Source organism: Tursiops truncatus, chromosome 6, assembly GCF_011762595.2.
Source record: "Tursiops truncatus isolate mTurTru1 chromosome 6, mTurTru1.mat.Y, whole genome shotgun sequence".
Taxonomy (NCBI): Eukaryota; Metazoa; Chordata; class Mammalia; order Artiodactyla; family Delphinidae; genus Tursiops; species Tursiops truncatus.
In genome coordinates, this window is record NC_047039.1 from 91,484,294 (window position 1) to 91,507,008 (window position 22,715).

The following is a 22,715-nucleotide window of genomic DNA, read 5'->3' on the forward strand; positions in this document are numbered from 1 at the left end:
AAAAAATCCCCCACATATTAAAAATAAATAATTTATTTATAAGTTATAAATAATAACATTAATAAACAGTAATTCAGAGCAATTGCTAGGCTAGCCTAGTTTAAGCTTTCAAAATGTATTCTGACAGTATGATTACATTGGGTTAAAAAAGAAAAAAAGACTTGGATGTATGCTTGCATATGCAATGAAAAAGGTGTAGAGAATTAATGCTGTGTTTACATCTAAGGAAATTAAGTTTTTTGGGGAGTAGGGTTGAGTATGAGAAATGTTTTACTTTTTACTTTATATACTTAACATTGTTCAAGTTTTTTGTTGTTGTTGTTTTTTTGCAGTACGCAGGCCTCTCACTATTGTGGCCTCTCCTGTTGCGGAGCACAGGCTCCGGATGCGCAGGCTCAGCGGCCATGGCTCATGGGCCCAGCCACTCCGCAGCATGTGGGATCTTCCCGGACTGAGGCACGAACCCACGTCCCCTGCATCAGCAGGCGGACTCTCAACCAGTGCGCCACCAGGGAAGCCCTGTTCAAGTTTTTTTATGACATATATATCATTTATATTTTTATGTATATCATTTAGACAAAAAAACTGAAGAAAAACACAAGACAAAGTAACTGAGAATTATAATTAGCCCATCAAAATTACCCAAACCATATAAAGCAACAAATATTAACATACAGAATTCTTTATTTAAAAATTCCTTCTGGGCTTCCCTGGTGGCGCAGTGGTTGGGGGTCCGCCTGCCGATGCAGGGGACGTGGGTTCGTGCCCCGGTCCGGGAAGATCCCACATGCCGCGGAGCGGCTGGGCCCGTGAGCCATGGCCACTGAGCCTGCGCGTCTGGAGCCTGTGCTCCGCAGCGGGAGAGGCCACGGCAGTGAGAGGTCCGCGCACCGCAAAAAAACAAAAAAAAAAATTCCTCCTCTTTTAACTTTACAGTAGATGTATTTATATATATTTCTGAAACAATACGGCTTTTCAGCGTCATTTTACCTAAATGGAGCCAACTGCCCTTACAGGAACCAGCCAGGGATTTGCAGCATATCTTTCTCTTAAAATTAGATATGAAAAATGACAGACTGCTGGGGATGAGGAATTTTCAAATACAGGATATCACTCAATTATTTCACGAGGCACTGTTTTCTAACAACGCGACTACTATTACATTTCACTATTACTCAGAATATACCATGATGATGGAAATGTATAAGATCCTAAAACCTGCATTTTGCCTTCCATAAAAAAGTTAATGATAAAAGTATACCATATTTCTTAAAGTCTAGGTAAAAAAAAAACCATGAACACCCCTAATCTCAACGCCCTATTTGCCCCATTGTCTTTACATATTTTACATAGTTGTATCATGTTCCACTTATGACCCTTCCCATTTTCTCCCTTCAGTTGAATATCAGCTCCAGGAGAGCTAAGACCTTGTCTATCTTGCGCTCCCCTCCACCGATTTCCTAGCACACACAATAGTAACTGACATATGGAACGTACTCACTAAATATTTGTTCTAACAATGCCTTCCCTGTTATTTCATAATTTTCATAAGTAACCACACAGTAACCTTCTGAGCGTCATGTCATAATTTCCTTAGTGTTTCTTTTTAATGTGAAATGATTAGTTGTGAGTACATTTTTACTACTGATATAACTAGCACCATGGTAAGTCAGCCCACCTCACCAGAACAAACATTCTACCCTGAGGTTTGGGGCTAAAGCGCAAGCTAATTATAACATGCTTCTGTTTGACCCTCTCTGAATATCTTCCGAATTTGGAAACTTCACGTTGGTGGATGTGGCAGATGTTTAGAAGAACAGTAAGTCCATAACTAAAACATCATCCCCTTTCCACGTTGAAAACATGATTCGATGTGCAAGAAAAATAACATTTTCCTGCTACCCCAAATGCCTTTCTCTTAGCCGATCCTTTCTTTCAAGACTTCTCTGAAGTCCATTCTTCAAAAATAGCTCATGAAAAACATTCCTTAGCTCCCAAACCTCTGGCACTAATGGACCTCTTGGCACAGAGAGGGAAGGCCTTTTACATTCCTGAATCCTGTGCAAGTACAGTGTGACTTTAAATCTGGTATAAACCTATCAGCTGGATCTTATAGGAGCTTTGCATGCAGAACAACCAGAGGGCTCTGTTTTAAGGGAAACAGTCAATATACTAACAGCATGAGGCATGCAAAGCAAACTTTGAGAATAAAAGCAAGAAATGCCAGAGAAATGAATGACTGGAAGATGGAAAATAAAAAACAAAAGAAAGAGCTGGAGAAAGGCAACAACAAAAGCAACATAAAGAGTCAGAGCAGGGCCTCCCTGGTGGCGCAGTGGTTGAGAGTCCACCTGACGATGCAGGGAACACGGGTTCGTGCCCCGGTCCGCGAGGATCCCACATGCCGCGGAGCGGCTGGGCCTGTGAGCCATGGCCGCTGAGCCTGCGTGTCCGGAGCCTGTGCTCCGCAACGGGAGAGGCCACAGCAGTGAGAGGCCCGCGTACCTAAAAAAAAAAAAAAAAAAAAAAAAAGTCAGAGCAAAGTAGAACAATGGAGGAGAACTGACAGTTGCAGAAGAAATGGAAAATAAAAGGACTAAGTAAGAGAAAATATGGACAAAGGTAAATAGGACACTAAGAAAAGAAAAATAACACGAAAGTGAGAGAGAATAACAACAGAAAAATAAGAAAAGCACTTTAAAAAAAAAAGGAAAGAATGAAGAATCAAGATAAGAAACCTAAGAAGATAAATAATTAAATGTATGAAAAAAGTGATATATGAGAACAAAGATGAGAAGGAAAAAAGTGTAAAAATAGGAACCAGAGAGAAGAATGAAGGACCAGCAAGTAGCATTTTGTGGTGCTAGTGTCTTTCTTAATTTTATATTCTACATATATTTCATTTTCCGGAATATTCTGAAGGCACTCCTTCACAACGTCAGTCACCTGCAGGCTGGGTAGAGGGCTGGTCCTCAGTGCTCGATTCATATCCTGTGATGGAGATGGCCAAGGTTGCTAGAGTAGAAGCTGCCATGGAGATAACTTGCCCTGGTAACTCTGCTCCTGTAAAACAAGCATGCATTTTTTTAAACTTTTTAAAGGCAATGGACAAAATGGGAAATAACCTGCAAACTGAAACATACTCCTAAGTTTTCAACAGCAATAAAACCAAATGGTTATTACTGACCCACCAGACCAGTGGTTCTTCGCCAAGGGAGAATGCTTAAGAATCAACAGGCTACTGCACAGCACAGGGATCTCTACTCAGTCCTCTGTAATGACCTATATGGGAAAAGAATCTAAAGAAGAGTGGATGTATGTGTAACTCATTCACTTTGCTGTACACCTGCAACTAATGCAACACTGTAAACCAACTATACTCCAATAAAAAGAAAAAAGAAAAGCAACAGGAAAGTCTGCTAAAAATGCAGGTTCCTGGACTCTCTGTGTATCTCTCTCATTTGGGAACTTGATGCTGGTGCACGTGGCAGATAGTAGATATATAAACGTGGAGTGCCACGCTTATATTTTTTGTACTTCACAGGTTAATTTTACTGCACATCTCTGTTGAAATACACTGCCACACCAAGTCTGTGAGCTTCTTGAATGCAGACTTACTTTCCTTTGTATTACTAGCTCCTAGCACAGCATGGAACAGCCCATACTTGCTCTCAATGACAACATTCCATGAGTGAATATGCAAATGTATGGGTATCATACAAAACCATATACAGTTGATCCTTGACCAACACGGGTTTGAACCGTGCAGGTCCACTTATACACAGATTTTTTTCAATAAATATAGTATCTGTATTTTTATTTTACAGATCTTTAAATTAACTAAGTGTGGGGAAAAGTTTTTGTTCGATGAGAGATCACAACATGTGGAATCAAAAGAACTAGGATTTGGGCTTCCCTGGTGGCGCAGTGGTTGAGAGTCCGCCTGCCGACGCAGGGGACACGGGTTCGTGCCCCGGTCTGGGAGGATCCCACATGCCGCGGAGCGGCTGGGCCCGTGAGCCACGGCCACTGGGCCTGCGCGTCCGGAGCCTGTGCTCCGCAACGGGAGAGGCCACAACAGTGAGAGGCCCACGTACCGCAAAAAAAAAAAAAAAACAAACTAGGATTTGAATTCTGATTCTACCCAAACTGTTTCAGCTTCCTGCCCTTGGGTGAGTCATTTATCAATTCCTTTGTTTCTGAGGCAGAGATAGGAGCTCACAGATTTTTGACTGCATGGTGGAGTCAGTGTCCCTAACCCTGACATGGTTCAAGGGTCAACTGACTATCTATAAAGTACATAATTCAGCACAGGCGAAATCCACTGCTTGAAAATCTAAAAGATCATCACTACCCTGTTTCACGTTACAGGTTCTCATGTTAAGTTCCTAATAGGTAGTAAACCAAGTTTAACCATTTGCACGAGATTCAAAAAAAACATTCACTGGTCAATGAGGTCTGTCTATGATGGTCAGCCTTTAATTTGCTATGGCAGACAACACAGACTAGCTCACACAACACCTCATTCTAGTGTGCTTTCTTGTGCCCTAGAGACTGGAAAGCTAAGGATTGTATTTCTTGGACTCCTTTGCAGCTACAGTTCCACATGTGATACAGCAGAACACTTGTGCAGGCACGCCTGTGCAGATGTGGAAGCCCTAAGTGACTCACTGTAATTTGGAAGATCTCCTGTCAAATACAGTCCCATGGTTTTTCTGCAGGTACTTAGCAGAAGTTCCAGAGGTTCTGCTGTCTGATCTCCAACTTTGTGGCAAGCAGCAGCAGCTGTGGCATTTCTGCTCAAACAGTCCTTTGGTGTTGTTGAGCATTTCTCCTGGTTGCATTGCTTCTGCATGTCAGATCCAAGCTTAACTGTCTGGTCCTTCCAAAAATTCTGTATGTACGAATTCTTTATACAACCAATACCTCTTTCTATTTAGACTAGCTGGCATGGATTCCACTGTCCAACTGAGAACGCTGAGTGTTCTCAGTCACCAAATCATACGTACGCCCACACTCATGCAGCTGGGACCTCTGGGTAGGCCAATATTCAATGTGGCAACATAAAGCTCTGCCCAGCCAATGAAAAGAGCCATGACCTTTGGAAGGTCAATGAATTACAGCTTCAGATAAACTCGGCACACCCAACAAATTCAAGGCTGGCCATGTCCTAGAGGGAAGCAGGCCAGGGGTCTGAGATGGCTCTTCGGTAGCCTCAGCCATCAGGATCAAGCACACTCATCTTGCTCAATCATATCCTATCCCTCCTCGAATAAATGCCTCTGTAACCTGAAAGAGGTTTAATTTTTAGGCAATCCAAGAGAAACTCAAACTCATGATCTGGGAAGAGAGCATAAGCTAGATATCTGGATTGGAACCTATTCTCCTGGCCTAGGTATCTAAGGTGCTTTTTTGATGCCAATAAGAGAACAAGGGCTGACAGAAAAACACAGTGTCTTTCATGTCTTACGTGTTTCCATTACTCACTGTACTGAATGCTGGGGATAAAAACACAGACCCTGCCCCCATCGAGCTGAGTGGAAGAGACAGATACGAATTAAAGAACCACACAGATAAACGAATGTATACAAATTGTGATGATTGCTATAAAGGAAGAATACTGGGTATTTTATGAGCTCCTAACAGAAGAAATCTGACTTAGTCTGGAGAATCAGGAAAGGCTTCTCTTTAAGAAGTAAAAATGGGGACTTCCTGGGCAGTCCAATGGTTAAGACACCACCCTTCCAATGCAGGGGGCGTGGGAACTAAGATGCCACATGCCATGAGGAGTGGCCAAAAATAAATAAATAAATAAAATGGGGGTTTATTAAAAAACAGAAAGTTTCCCAAATGATTCTTTAAAAAAAAAAAAAAAGAAGTATAAATGAAGCTGACATATAAAGAATAAGGAGGAATTAACCAAAGGAAGGTAAGTAATAATATTTTGGATGATGGAAGCAAATAGGAAGGCTGTAAGTGAAGAAACTGGTATGTTAAAGACAGTGAAAGGTCAGTGTGTTTGGAGCACAGTAGGAAACTGGTACCAAATAAACAAGGCTGGAGATGGTAAGCCAGATGATGCAAGTCGCAGAAGACCATACTAAGGACTTTAGTCTTTATCCCAAAAGGAGTAGGAAAGCACTGAAGAGTTTTAAATAGGATAATTTTTTTTACTGAAATGTTATTGGGATAATTGTAACATCACATGCAGTTGTAAGAAATAATACAGAGAAATCCTGTGTACCTTTTATCCTGTCCCCACCACCCCGCAATGGTAATATCTTTCAAAACTGCAGTACGCTACCACAGAGTATCAGCATGGATACAAGATACAGAACAGTTTCATCACTGCAAAGATCTCATGTTGCCCTTTTATGACCACATCTCCCCACTCTGTAAATAAATAATCAGTTTTGAGATATAAAAAGATCATTCCTACTGTTTGGTCAAGAACAGATTAGAGAAGACCAAGAGTAGGTAGAGGGAGATAAGTTATTGCAGTATCACAGGCAAGACATGATGACAGCACGGTCTGCAGTGGTTAACAGGAAAGATGTTGGGAAAGCGACTGCATTTAAGAGACATGGAGTAGTCAAAGTGGACCAGACTTGGTAACAAAACAATAAATGGTTCAACGATGACCCCCAAGTTTCCAGATTATGATCAGACAGAGAACGTGTAGGGGAAATGGATGAAGATTTGGGGTATACCGAAGTTCTTTTTAGACTTCCAAATAGAAATTTAAACACAAACTGATTACATCAGAGACCAGAGAGGTCTTAGGTTCCTGTGTGCCCACAAGAGATTTCTTGGGGTCCACTCAAGAGAAAAGGTTGGGAACACCTAATGATTAATGGCCTGGGACAGCACAGTAAGGTGGGGAAGGGGGAGGCTTCCAATCAAAACTCAAAGAAAGGGCTTCCCTGGTGGCGCAGTGGTTGGGAGTCCGCCTGTCGATGCAGAGGACGCGGGTTCGTGCCCCGGTCCGGGAAGATCCCACATGCCGCAGAGCGGCTGGGCCCATGAGCCATGGCCACTAAGCCTGCGCATCCGGAGCCTGTGCTCCGCGACAGGGGAGGCCGCAACGATGAGAGGCCCGCGTACCACAAAAAAACCCCACAAAAACTCAAGGAAACAAAGTATTCTCTCATATAAGAGTAAAGACTAGTTCAGGGTCCTCAATTACTAAACCTACCTCTTCACAAGTAATTTAATGAAGTGGTAACTTATCCTTGAGAAAGTCAGAGAAAGAAGTCCCCTGATGGTTAGGTAGCTCCAAAATAAGAAGATCATTTTATAGCTCCTCAAATACGGACTTTCAGTTTGGCTGCATTTTGGCTTATACTTCTAAACTCCCACTGAGCATTCATTCATTCACCAAACAGGTGACTAGGCTATGTTGCTGGGATGAGAGACTAAGTTAAGACCCTAGTCTCAAGCTCAGTCTAATACTTAAACTATCAGTTATGATTCAGTATGTTAAGAGCTAATGTAGATATAAGTGTAGAATATTGGGGGAGCACCGAGGATAGAAACCTAACCCATGCCTGGGAGAACAGTTTCCAAAGGGGCTATCTGACAAGAATGGTAAAAGATGCCATCCTTTAAATCCATTTAAGCAAGTTAGATAAAGAAGACAGAACAAGTTTAGCTTGGGGAGAAAGGAAGAGGCTGGTATCTTAGAGGACAAAGGTAGAAAAGTTTTCCAGAAAGACAAAAAAGCAGGTGTAAAGACACAAAGGCAAGAAAAAGCAGAGCGTGCTGTTCAAAGAACTCTAGGAAGTCGAATAAGGATGAAACACAGGGTACAATGGTAAGAGTGGAGAGACAGGAGGATACAGAGGGAGAATGGAACCAGAGAGAATGGGACCTGTGCTTATACTTACTATGCACAGGGGCATTACAATTCAGTGGTTGGAATCACAGGTGAGGAAACAAGAATGCCCAGGTTCAAATCTCAGGTCTATTTCTTACTAGTTGGATGACCACAGGCAGGTTACTTAGGATCCAGATGTCTTAGTCTCCTCAAGTGTAAAATGCAGCATACAGAAATTCCTATCTCACGAGAGGATTAAGTGAAACAATACATATAAAATGCTTAGAACAATGCCTGCTGTGTAGGACTCAACAGACGTTAGCTCAATAAATGATATTATTATCACCATCACCTTTATCAAAACTGCTGGCTTTGACAGGATAAACTACAAGCACAAGCCACTAGCACTCCTACAGTATTTGCCTGTACCTCTCATCCCCTCCCTGCTCTGTACTACAGCCGTTTCCCTAAGTCTTATCCTTACATTTTTAGATCTCCCCTCAGAGCTACGCAAAACATCTTACATACAGTCATCACTGAAAGACCTGAGGAAAAGTTAAGATCAACAGATTAAATCTTCACAACTATGGTTTAAAAACTTTCTCCAACTTGCTGATATCACTAAAATATACAATAAATATTTAATAAGTCTTAGCTAAATCAATGAAAACTACGCAATATCATCCTAGTTAATACACAAATGATTCAGCAAATTTTCAGAATGCCTGAAACTTCACAAAGGAACGAAAGGAATAGCACACAGAAAAAATCAACAGAGTATTTGAAAATTACGGATATAAGACTTGGCAACTGCTCTTACTCATCAAACAGATATGTACTTGAATGACTTTTGTCTAGTGATATCTTTCTGCACTTCAAAAACCCCAAGGGTTTGGGCAGAGAGATGATCAACTAGACAGAAGAATGCCAGGACCCGGAATCTAGGCAGACTCATGGTACTGGGAAAAAAGCCCCAGCTAAAAATAGGCACATAGACAAGGGAACATAATCTTGGGAGCCAAGAACTATAAACAAAGAAAGGAAAGAGCATCCAAGGTTTCAAGAGTCAATCTACCCAGGGAAAGGGCCAGTATTTTTTTTTTTTTTTTTCTGGTACGCGGGCCTCTCTCTGTTGTGGCCTCTCCCGTTGCGGAGCACAGGCTCCGGACGTGCAGGCTCAGTGGCCATGGCTCACGGGCCCAGCCGCTCCACGGCATGTGGGATCCTCCCGGACCGGGGCACGAACCCGTGTCCCCCGGCAGGCGGACTCCCAACCACTGCGCCACCAGGGAAGCCCGGGCCAGTATTAACTGGAGGGCCAAACAGCAGGAATCCACACATGTCCAAATAAGCAGACCACTGACATTAGTAGCCTAGCACCAGGGGACAGAAACTCATACTCTGGTATAAGAAATAGATCACATGTTCAGATAATATCTGTTGATATGGCTAAGTCGACAATGGGCAAAATAATTTTTTTTTTTAATAAAAGAGGGAAACATATTTTGAAGCCAGTCTAGATAAGGAGATACTTGATCTACTTTGTTCTCTTTCACAGGGACAGTTGAAGTTACCAGGAACACACCCAAAGATGCTTATTGGAAGGAGGCCCTTTACATCAAGTAAAATCTCCCCAGCATGTAAAGTTCCCTTTGAAGAAGGCTTCTGTTTCCATTACTAATGTGGAAAATACATCTCCTCCTCAACAGCTTCTAGTATCACTTCACTGTACTACTGGTCAGTAACAGGGGTTTGGATATGGACCACTAGGAGTTTCTCTAGGTCTATTTAACTGACAGCGGCAGAATTGGGGAATGATAGACAAGCAGTAAGAAATTTACTTTGCGCTTTTTCTTTCTCCAGTTTGGGCTTAACTGGACCAAGCTTGTTCATTCATATCACATGCTGTCCCAAACAATTAAGACAAGATGAAGCCTTCCTCACCAAGGTATTTCTGGTCACTCATAAACAATTACCAATGTTAAGAGGATCAGGCCCAGGTGTAATTGCCTGTACTTCTCATCCTGGGTGTCCTGGCTATTAAAGATACATCTGACACTTGTTTGCCTAGCTTTAGAAGAAGCACTTCTCATACTCATAGTAAATGGCTCTCTGAGCCTAAGTTCCTTCACCTGTAAAACAAGTATAATACTATTCTCACTGGTATACTATGAAAATTAAATGAGATGGCATGTTTTAAGAGTCCTACAAGGCCTCACGCATAGGGGAGACCAACAATGCTTATGTTCCTCCTTTCTCACAGGCCCGGGGAACACACCAAAGCTGGATTCCAGGTTTCTGCCAAGTTAAGACTTCTGGGGCCCGGGAGGCAGAGACGCTGGGTGCTGTGCTTGTGGTAAGCCACCGGGGCCAACATGAAGACTAAAGGACAACTACAACTGAGTGCAAGACGGATCCGCAGGGCTTCCCTGGGGGCACAGGGGTTAAGAATCCGCCTGCCAGTGCAGGTGACACGGTTCGATCCCTGGTCCGGGAAGATCCCGCATGCCGCGGAGCAGTTAAGCCCGTGAGCCACAACTACTGAGCCTGAGCTCTAGAGCCCACAAGCCACAGCTACTGAGCCCATGCACCACAGCTACTGAAGCCTGTGCACCTAGAGCCCGTGCTCCGCAACAAGAGAAGCCACCGCAGTGAGAAGCCCGCGCTCCGCAACAAAGAGTAGTAGCCCCTGCTCGCCGCAACTAGAAAAAGCCCACGTGCAGCAACAAAGACCCAGCACAGCCAGAAACAATAAATAAAATAAAATAATAAAATAAATTTATTTTTTAAAAAAAGACACATCAGCAGTCGATACTTTTTCAGGATGGCTGATGCTTGTCAAAGAGCCTGGTGAAAGGAAAGAACACTGGACGTAGGTTAGAGTCAAGGACGTAGGCTTAAATTTTAGCTCCACCAGTCACCTGTGGGATTGTGGGCAAATCAGTTAACCTGTTATTAAATGTCTTCATCTGCAAAACGGAGAAATCTACTCTACAAGGTTGTGGGGGGAATGTTTTGTTTGTGGATTAAAAAAGATAGTACACTTAAAAGTATGGTAGACACTTAACATTTTTCCCTACATTAACTTGAGGCTCCAGGAAACACCAAGTAAGAGTTCCTAAGGTCTAAGAACTGAGTAAGGTCCCTGGGTTCAGAAAGAACCACTGAAACTAACTCAGCAATGATACATAAGAAGAGTTTTCTGGATCTAGGAACTAAACAAATTCATGCTTTGAAGTATGATGACATCCAAAGGATTAATTCTGTGCATCCAGCAAACCACAGATTGTAAAACAGCAAAAGATTCAAAGCTCAGAAGACATAGAGAAAGATGCCTGCACAAGTGACTAGGTTACAAGAGCAGTCCTACAATGGGACAGTGGAGGTGACAAGGAAGGAATAAATGCACACAATGCCATGGCAGTACACTGAAGTATTCCCGTGCCTAACTATATTACAGTGACATCTACAGGAGGGAACTGACTATAAAAAAGGGAAAGGTTGTCCCAATATGGCTTGAGTTCTGATGCCTAAAAGAAACAAGGTACTAGGGGCAACAGGAAAAAAATATTCAGAAATTTAGAAAAAAAAAATGGTTAAATTTATTTTATGATGAGGATTATCTACACTAGAAGTCCATAAAAAGATTCTAAATCAAGAAAAGCCTATTCTGAAGTAGGCTGGAATAGGAGTAAACAAAACAAGGAAAACCAACATTTCCAAATCTGCTCTCAACATTTATTCTGTGTCTCTATGACTTCCTTTCTTGTAATCGTCTGGAATACAAATACCAGAAATCTGGGTTGCATGCCAACACACCACTATTCTGGGCTTATGGGGAATAATAATCAAACACAGCCTTCTTTTTTCCCAAGCTCAATACTTGGTCTTAGAACTCCTGTCCTCACGGCTCCCTAGGCTGCCATCACCAGCTGACTAGAATTTATACCCAAGAGAAAATCCATCTGAAACCCATGGGTTAGACCTACTTTATTCATATACTTGCAGTAAAGTACTTACTTAGCCCTGGACAAAAGCAGTCAAAAGGACAAAACTGTCCTCAAAATATTAAAAACATAACTACCATATGATCCAGCAATTCCATTTTAGGATATATATATCTGAAGAAAACAAGAACACTAACTCGAAAAGACATATGTACCCCCATGTTCACTGTAGCATTACTTACAATAGCCAAGATACAGAAACACCCTAAGGGTCCACTGACGGATGACTAAAGAAAATGTGGTGTGTGTGTGTGTATACATACACACACATACATATATATACACACATACACACATGCGTGCACGCATGCGCACACGCACACACAGGAATATTATTCAGCCATAAAAAAGAATGAAGTCTTGTCACTTGCAGCAACATGGTGGACCTCAAGGGTATTATGCTAAGTAAAAAGGGTCAGAGAAAGACAAATACTGTATGATCTCACTTATATGTGGAATCTTAAAACAAACAGCAGCTCAAAGATACAGAGAACAGACGGGGGGCTGCCAGAACTGGTGGTGGGGGTGGGATAAATGAGTGAAGGGAGTCAAAGACACAAACTTCCGGTTATAAAATAAACAAGTCCCAGGGATGTAATGTGCAGCATGGTAAGCTATTGTTAATAACACTTTATTGTAGACTTGAAAGTTGTTAAGAGAGTAGGTCTTAAGAGTTCTCATCACAAGAAGAAAGTTTTTTGGTAACTGTGTAAGGTGACAGATGTTAACTAGACTTATTGTGGTGATATATACAAACATGGAACCATTATGTTGTACACCTGAAACTAATATAATGATATATGTCAAATATACCTCAATTGAAAAAAAGAAAAAAAAGAGAGAGAGAGAGAAATGCCAGAAGAAAAAAAAAAGGAGAAAACTGTCCTGGGGTGAGGGGTGAAGGATAAGCAGAGCTGTCTGAACCACTACTATTAGGGGAAAGGGGAAAAAAAAGAGACAAAGCTTATCAGAGGAACAAGTAGAAACCACCAAGCTTTCTACAGTAGTTGCCAAAACAGGAAGTTTACTTCTACTGGTTCGATATATAACCACACAGTCTAACAGATTGTGACCAGAAAGAGAGGCTGAGCAAAGAAAAGTTAGAAAGACAGAAAAATATAAAATAAAATCTTTTGTATTTTCTACTCTCAGAGAGATAAGTAATTAAAGTTTCTTTGTTTCAGATAGTTATTATAAAATTCTAAACAAATATTTATGAATAAAAGATGTCTTGGGGCTTCCCTGGTGGCGCAGTGGTTGAGAGTCCGCCTGCCGATGCAGGGGACATGGGTTCGTGCCCCGGTCCGGGAAGATCCCACATGCCGCGGAGCAGCTGGGCCCGTGAGCCATGGCCGCTGAGCCCGCGCGTCTGGAGCCTGTGCTCCGCAACGGGAGAGGCCACAACAGTGAGAGCCCCGCGTACCGCAAAAAAAAAAAAAAAAAAAAGTCTTACAATTGTCAGACACTACTCATCTACCAAATAAAATAATAAACAAACAGCAACTTAATTTAAAAAAACTTCTGTAACGTAGCTATACACATACACGGAAATGCCACAAATAGCCTTGTGATTAGCATGAAAAGGAGATGTGAAAAATAACATTGCAGAAGTATATTCATGGACATAGAAAGGTGCTCGTGACATAATTAAGTTTAAAATGCAGTTTACAAAACAATTTCACTATGATTCAGTTTTCTTGTGTCTTAAAAAGTCCAAAGGCATAAAAGTCATTAGTTAACATTTTGGTATAATCTGTGGGCAGTGGGATTTTTAATGATTTTTCTTTTCTTCTTTTTGTTTCTCTCTATTTTCTAACTTAACTGTAACACACTGGTATTTGAGAACTTTTTTTTTCCTCTAAAAAATCTGCTGCAATTAGTAATTTGCTCTTGTAGCTTATGTGTAACTATCAGAAAGAAGCAAGGGACAAATGTCAATTACTGTGGAAACTGTGTGCTGTTCAAACCTACCTCTCTGCTCACAGCCATTTCCACATGGCTGGCTAACTAGAAGTCCAGTCTGATGATCTCAGAACAGTGACGATATCTGCCCCTGCACCCCACCCCACCACAAACCCCGTACAACTTATTAGAAACTTGTATGTTTAACAAAGCGCTCTGGATAAAGGCCACGTGCAACCAGGGTACCTCAAAAACAATCTTTAAAAAAAAAGATTTTAAAAGGTTAAAATAATCTTTTAAAGAATAATCTTTAAAATAATCTTTTAAAGAAGACTAATCTTTATTCAACATTGTAGTGGAAGTTTCAGCCAGAGCAATCAGGCAAGATAAGGAATAAAAGGCACCCAGATTAGAAAGTAAGAAAACTATCTCCATTTGCAGAGACATGATCTTATATATGCAAAATCCTAAAGAAGTCACAGAAACTATCAAAGCTATTAAACAAATTCAGCAAAGTTGCAGGATACAAGATCTACAGGGGTAAATATTCATGACTTTGGATTTGGCAATGGTTTGTTAGGTGGGACACAACACATGGAAATTAAACAAAATACTTCTGATTAACCAATGTATCAAAGAAGAAATCAAAAGAGAAATCAAACAGTATATGATCCAAAGAAAATGGAAACACAACATACCAAAATCTATGAGAAGGGGCTTCCCTGGTGGCGCAGTGGTTGGGAGTCCGCCTGCTAATGCAGGGGACACGGGTTCGAGCCCTGGTCTGGGAAGATCCCACATGCTGCGGAGCAACTAGGCCCGTGAGCCACAACTACTGAGCCTGCGCATCTGGAGCCTGTGCTCCGCAACGAGAGGCCGCGACAGTGAGAGGCCCGCGCACCGCGATGCAGAGTGGCCCCCGCTTGCCACACTAGAGAAAGCCCTCGCACAGAAACGAAGACCCAACACAGCCAAAAATAAATAAATAAACAAATATGGGGTTTAAAAAACAAAAAACCTATGGGATGCAAAAGCACTTCTAAGAGGGCAGTTTATAGCAATAAATACCTTCATTAAGAAAAAAGAAAGATCTCAAATGAATAACCTAACTTTATGTAGCTGCTTAATGGGCACAGCACTTTCCTTTACGGTGATGAAGATGTCTTGGAACTAGATGGAAGTAATGGTTGCACAACACTGTGAATGTACTAAATGCCACTTTAAAATGGTTAATGGAGGGGCTTCCCTGGTGGCGCAGTGGTTGAGAGTCTGCCTGCCAATGCAGGGGATGTGGGTTCGTTCCCCAGTCCAGGAAGATCCCACATGCCGCGGAGAGGCTGAGCCAGTGAGCCATGGCCGCTGAGCCTGTGCGTCCGGAGCCTGTGCTCCGCAACGGGAGAGGCCACAACAGTGAGAGGCCTGCGTACCACAAAAAAAAAAAAAAAAAAAAAAAAAAAAAAAAAAAAAAAAATGGTTAATGGGGGCTTCCCTGGTGGTGCAGTGGTTGAGAGTCTGCCTGCCGATGCAGGGGACACGGGTTTGTGCCCCGGTCTGGGAGGATCCCACATGCCGTGGAGTGGCTGGGCCCGTGAGCCATGGCCGCTGAGCCTGCACGTCTGGAGCCTGTGCTCCGCAACGGGAGAGGCCACAACAGTGAGAGGCCCGAGTACCGCAAAAAAAAAAGGTTAATGATTAATTTTATGTTATATGAATTAAATCTCAATTTAAAATGCAAAAAAGGGGGTGGAAATGGTCTAACCATCTAAAATATTTGAAAGAAATTTATTTTCTGTTCAGAAAATACCACCAATTTAAAGCAGTTCATCATAGTATGTTTTTTAAATAAAGTTATTCTCCCAAATACTTCTTAAGAGTAATATTAATAGAATGCAGTATTTCTTACCAGAAGACTCTTTTCCATTCTGTTTTTCATAGAGGGTGCCCACAGACATCAGGAAAACAATAACCAGGAATACCGGAATTCTCCATGAGCCAGCCAAGGATGCTGCAAATTATTAAGAATTAACATTTTTAGTGAAATAAAAATCTAGCACTTGTCTTTAAAAGACTCAGTTTAGTAGACTGACAGAACAATCTGGCAAATATGTTAATAACAAAATTGTTTCACAGGGAAAAAATTTTTTAAAAGGCAATTGAAACCTCAATTCAGGGCTCCTCTCAGGAAGTCCAGCCCTGCTCTCAGAGGCCCTGGTCTAAAGGGTTGGGTATGTGCCAGCTTACCTTTAAGAGGCTTGTATCACCTGAAGAATCAAGTCCATTCTAAAGCACATCCAGTGTTGAAGACCATCAAACCCCCTGTTTAACCCCCGAATGACCTGCATCAGGCACAGAACATTAAGTCATGGTGCCTGACTTGATTTCCCGGAAATACCACTGGATGTGAACTCTACCTCTCAAGAAAGGGTGGAATGGCCCACAAGAGCACGGCAAAAAGCTTTCATGTATCCTCAGTGTACAGAGCAAAAATGCTAACAAGTGGCCAAGGATCAAAAGCCTTTGCATTTCCCTGAGTTGGTCTACAGCCTTACGAACATATCTGCCTGCCTCCCTCCTCTACTCTACCTTCCCCAAATTCTAAATGAGTCCCATCAGACATTAGGGGATCTTCTTGAGAAACTCCTTTAGCATTCCAAGTCAGCAGAGCTAGAGAGTAATGCTTTGTTCCGTATCAGACTCTAAGCAAAGACACACTTTCAACCAACTCTGGTTTTTATTTTATTTTTAACAATAAGTAGCTCTAAAAACTACTACTAATAGGCTACCTACTGCTCTAGGTTACTGAATTTTGTTTTTAAATTAGAACTTGATGTTTCCATATAGTTAAGACTTGGAGGTAAATGAGTCCCTGAAAAATCATTCTACAACATCCTGGCAGCCACTCAGCTAACAGTGAAGAGTCTCAAATAACGGGGAACTCATTACTCTGAGCAGCTCTGACACTGATCATCCTTATGTTGAACAGAGACTTGTCTCTCTGAAGCTGCTCGTTGCTCTGACATCTCTCCCAAATGGCTACAGAGATCTGTTTAAACCACTCTTTCACAATCCTTCAAATACCTGAAACCGGCTTCCGTATTTGCTACCTTCCTCACCTCTACCTCCTCCCCACCCCTGCAGCCCCAGTGCCCTTCTCTTATGGAGAGTAAACATCTCTGGTTCCCTTAAGAGTTTCTCTCACATGATTTTGAGCACCTCTTATCATCCTTGACTGCTTAGCTATATCCTCCCTAAGTAAGACACTCAGAAAGAGCCATGAAAGTTCAAGTGTGCTCTACTTTATAAGATATATTTATTTTTAAAAGACCTTTTTGAAAATGAACATTCCATATAATTAAAAGCAGACATTTTAAAGTACAATATTTTCATTCAAGATTAATGAAAGATTAAGGCAGAATATTTTGAAGGATTATTTTAAAGAATTTTAAACGCAACACATAAAACTTCAAAAAATTCACTTTGATTCACACGGTCAGCCTCCGCTGACCTTAAGCTAGACTTTCTTAGAAAAAGGGACCCACCTAAATGAAAAAGCAATATAATCCAGACAGGAATTGACACTGCTCTCAAGTAGCGTTCAGTGCTTGCATTCCACTTGAATGAAACAGTCAACACATAGCCAACTACCAAGGTCCAGATCTTAAATAAATGAAATATAGACACAGTTGTAAAATACACATGCAATAAACATACAATTATACAAAACTTGCAAGCATCTACATAGCATGAGAGCTGTGGATACAACACAGATGACGGTTGGTGGTGCTAAAAGGAGTGTGCATACGTTTTCCTCCTCTGCTTAGATAAATCAAGTTTGGAAATAAACAGGTTTGAAATCCCATGCAGCGATATTATTTAAATATCTTTAACAAAAAATACATAAATATAGTTTTAATTTAAGATACGTTAAAGTTCAAAAACTATTATATGCATAAAGATACTTACGATAAAATATTCAATTTTTAAGCCATGGATTTAAATTAAGCGCTTCACCTTGTGGAATTCTTAAAGTTTTCTCTGTAGATTAATATTTACAAAAGAAAAGAAAAAACAAGAGCGAATTCCCTGGTGGTGCAGTGGTTAGGACTCCGTGCTTCCACTGCCAGGGGCCCAGGTTCCATCCCTGGTCAGGGAACTAAGATCCCGCAAGCCGGTGTTACTATGAAAAGAATTTTTTAAAAGCTAAAAAGAAGGCAGCCAGCTGAAGTGTGACCCTGCTGAAATAATCTTGGTAACAGATGGTTAGAGTCCAGAGTTATACTCAGTTGAAGAAGTGTAGCTGAAAAAAATATTACCAGAGGAAGAAACAGCGAGACTTGAGAACAGAAGAACCAGCCAGGGTCCCCCTCCTCAGTTTTCCCTACAGTAAAACTAAATGACTCTACTAATCACAAAGCATCATACACAGAAACTCTCTAATAACCTCATATTTTAATAGAACACACACAAAAGATGGAAAGAATACATAACCTAGAACAAATGAGCACCAAGAATTTATTAAAACAACCTGAACCTTGAAAACAAATAGGCAAATTAAAACAAAAAAAGGACTTTATGCTGTAATTCAGAGAGTGAAGAAAAAGGAACTGATATGGTTACTACAAAAGCCAGAAAAAAACTACCTCCTACTTTATTTTGATCATATCTTCAAAATACTCTTCGGGTCTTAAAAATGTTTATAGCTTCAGACCTGAGAATTCAGCTTTGGGACCTTACTAAATAATGATAAATTCTGAAAAAGGGTTAAAAATAAAGAAGCTCATCACAGACTAATTTAGAACACTGAAAAGCTGATAACCTAAAAGTTCAATAACTGGGAAGTGGTTAGCTCTGGATGAGTCACTCAGTAAAATGTTATGCAATCATTAAAACAGGCTTTTTTAAACAAAGACTATATAACTTAAAATATTCCTAAGATATTATTAAGGAAAAAGCAAAATTAAAAAACACATGTGACATGAGTATATCTACTGTATGGTGGAGGCGGGGGAGGAAATGTACTAAAAAGTTGTATTTAGGTGATAAGATTTTGTTTTCCTCTTTTCCTTTTCTCTATATTTTCCAAATTGCCTTTAATGAGCACTAGTTCTTTTATAATGAAAAGGATATTAAAATATTTTTCTTCAAGCAACTAATAAGATGAAATATTAAAGAGATCTTAAGCCCCAGATATATGAGCACATGGGAAGTGAGACTACAGCTGCTTCCAAAAAGTTCAAGCTTGTAGGACCATACACATTTAACCCTGGGAATTTAGAGAATTTGAGATATGACTGTAGAGCTCAGAACAAAATCTGAGTGTAGTAACAGTACACTTATGTAACACTTTGCCTTGTTCTAATACTTTAAATACATGAACTCATTTAATCCTCATAACCACAGGAAAAAAGTACCATTATCACTCCCATTTTAGAGATGAAAGAAACTGATACTTCAGAGAGGTGACTTGCACAAGGTCACACAGCTAAAAAGTGACAGAGTCGGGAAAGATGGGTTCAAGGCCTCTGGGGCAGCGGACTTAGCCTTGGACAGGCAGTGAGACGGGAGGAAAATCCAGGTAGAAAGACAGCCAAGGCCAAAAAGCTTTGAAAGGATACCACCCAATCAGTATCTTAAAGATGGAAGAGAAATCAGTCAGAAGTCTCTCTTCTAGAACCCTGTCCTCCTGCCTCCAGGGGACATGGGTTCAATCCCTGGTCGGGGAACTAAGATCCCACATGCTGCAGGGCAACTAAGCCCACGCACCTCAACTAGAGAGAGAAAACCTGCACGCCACAACTAGAGAGAAGCCCATGCACCACAACAAAAGATCCTGCATGCCACAACGAAGATCCCGCATGCTGCAACTAAGACTCGATGCAGCCAAAAAATAAAACATAAATAGATACTATTTTTTAAAAAAGCAAAAAAAAAGAAGTGACAGAGTCAGGATTAGAACCCAGGAACCTGGCTCCAGAATCCGCTTTCTTAACAATAAGGAGAATAAAGGGTAGTGCCAGAAAAATAAAGAGGAAAAGCTGCTCCAGTATTCACAAGGGAAAATAAAAACAGTTGATTCTGATGACTACAAACTGCTGAAATTTAAAAAGAAAATGATCCTCAGCAAGTGGATGGTCTTCAGCAGTATGCTACACAGGGGTAATCAGCCCTGCCTTATTAAACATGTAGTCAGTAATTTAGATGAAAGACTAGAAGGCATATTAGCCGAACTTGTAGATTACACAAAATTGGGAATAGTCAATATAAATGATTCAAAAAGATATCCTGAAATTAGAACAATGGGCTAATCAAATAAGATTAAATTTAACAGAGAGAAATGCAAAGTTCTGCTTTTAGGTTCAAAACTCATCTATATGAGTATAGAATGGGAAGAGGATAGCCGGTCAGAAATGTAACTGACATGAATGCCTATTAATAAAAGTACAATACATCAGGGAAAGTGATTGTTTCAGTGACTTACACTATCAAACCACAGTGGCAATAAAATTCAGACTGGGAAAGGAAATGGAAATCACAACACAGGAGACACAGATACAGCTGGGGGAAAAAACTGTTCAGCTTAGGAAAGAGAAGGAAATAAGATTTGATAGCTATCTTCAAATAGCTGGGGAAATGTCATCTGAGAGAGGAACAGACTTAATTATCTGTGGTTCTGAGGGCAGAAATAATAGGTGGAAATTAGGAAGCAACATATTTCAGCTTTATATAATAAATTTTTCTAATAAACTGTAGATGTCTAAAAAGGGAATGAGCTACCTACCGTTGCTAAAAGTCTGAGCAAAAGCTGACTGGAAGTCAGGCATGACAAAGTAGGAGAGTGTGCCCTCAGTGAGAAGCTGAACTAGAGGATCACAGAAGGATATACTTTCAGATTTTATGCCTATGATACTTTTCAACCAATCTTCAAGAAGTTTTTGTTTCTTATCTGTATTCATAAGGAACGAGTATCACTCGCAAAGAGAGGAAAAAAATGAGAGACTGCATACTTCAGATTTTTTCAAAGAAACTCATGATCTAAAGAGAGGTATGTGTTTTCACCCAGTAAACCTGAAACTCACAGATAACCTCATTTCAGTTTAAAATAGCAACTTATTAAATATACTCCCCAACTCCACTTCTACAAATTTGGTTTACAGAAGAACTACACACTGTGCAGATATAAAAATGTTCATTGTGGCAGTTTAAAATATTAAACAAACAAATTAAATATAACAAATTAAATGTCATTTTATAGGAGACTGTTTAAATTATGGATCTCCAAAAATGAAATAATTATTCAGACTTTCAAAAGTGTGATAAATAACTTTATTCAATGACACAGTGTAAATTTATGCATATGCACATTTATAATGGTGAAAATATACTCACCAAAATGTTAAAAAATATTGTCTCTGAATGGTTGGATTTCAGGGGGTAAGTCACATCTTTATACTTCAAGCATTGAATTTTCTTCTAAGAGTAGTATTATCTTTATAAATAGTAAATGTCTTTACTTAAAAAAAAAAATCTTTTGACTTTTTTTCAGTATTTTCAAGAGTTTCCTCAGAAAAACTTCACAGAATATTATTAGTTGAAAAAGTATGGCCATTTATAAAAACACTTTAAAGTTTCTATTAAACCATAATGATTTTACAGTTACCAATGTTTAAAAATGTTTATCAGATACTAATACAAATTCAGTGCTAAAATAATTTGGTAGGAACACTTTCTAAAAGGCATCCAGAAAAAAAAAAACTTTAGACTACACTACTATTAAAAAGAAAGAAGTATATCTGAAAGTACTATCAAGGAAAGATATCCACAATACAATGATAATGAAAGAGCAATGATAAAAGAAAGAGAATTTTATATATATATATAAAATTTTTGTTTTAAAAAACAAAACCCCTATACTTTATACATTCACATAGGTGTAGAAATAAATTTAGAAGGCTATTCACCAGTTAACAACAGTAACATCTATACAGTGGGAAGAGAAAAGAGACAATTCACTTTTACCATGTAAACTTACATGCTGCTTAAATTTTTTTATATATATAACAAGCATGTTCTACTTGAGTCAATATTTTAAATCGCTAAATATTCTTTAACTTACTGAAAATAAGGATGTGTACATTCAAATTTCATACATAATTTCCAGTATGGATTCCTATAAGTGTGCCTTTATGAGAGCTTTTTATTTCTGTCTCTGAGAAAACCTGTTCAAGTATGAATTTTCTTCCAGGAATAAATCAATGAGCCACAGTTTAAACAGAAGAAGGCATACTTTCCCAAACTATGTTCTTCAGAGCAATGTGTCTGATCTTTTCAAAATATACATTCAATACTCATTTTAAAGCACCAATGTGTGCTAGATACTTAAGACTGTCCATAAAAACCGGCAACATTTATTTAGCACAAGTAAAGCAAATTAATAAACAATCACATTTTCCTTTCATTTGACTTATTGACCACATATACTTTTCTGATTAAATAAGATATTAAATGCATAAAACGTAAGTAGACTTTGCCCTATAGACTATGTCTTTGTTTTATTTATTGTCATCTGGGTATTAACTGGAAAAGCAACTTGGCTTGCTTCTATTGCATGATTTTGCAGAACAGTTTCCTAAGTCTTTTACAGAGAGAATAAAACTACTTATTTCTTCCCAACTTAAGGAGCCACAGCCCTCATCAGCTACTGCTTCGGGTACTTCATCCTCCTTTAAAACTTCATTCTCGGGCTTCCCTGGTTGCGCAGTGGTTGAGAGTCCGCCTGCCGATGCAGGGGACACGGGTTCGTGCCCCGGTCCGGGAAGATCCCACATGCTGCGGAGCGGCTGGGCCCGTGAGCCATGGCCGCTGAGCCTGCGCATCCGGAGCCTGTGCTCCGCACCAGGAGAGGCCACAACAGTGAGAGGCCCGCGTACCGCAAAAAAAAAAAACTTCATTCTCCTTTATTCTAATTTGAAAACTTTCATGGTGTGGCAACT

General features: G+C 40.2%; 1 protein-coding gene across 4 annotated transcripts in view; it reads right to left on the minus strand.

Moving 5' to 3' along the window:
- The window catches only part of TMEM245 (transmembrane protein 245), a 104,094-nt gene that overhangs the window by 76,754 nt on the left and 4,625 nt on the right, over positions 1-22,715 (minus strand). For all 4 annotated transcript variants that reach the window (XM_033858381.2, XM_019946512.3, XM_019946513.3 and 1 more), the window contains exons 2-4: positions 17,265-17,382; positions 15,629-15,730; positions 2,947-3,063 (exon numbers count right to left, since the gene is read on the minus strand). In XM_033858381.2, the coding sequence (XP_033714272.1) occupies positions 2,947-3,063; positions 15,629-15,730; positions 17,265-17,382 (337 nt within the window). The remainder of the gene's footprint in view (positions 1-2,946; positions 3,064-15,628; positions 15,731-17,264; positions 17,383-22,715) is intronic.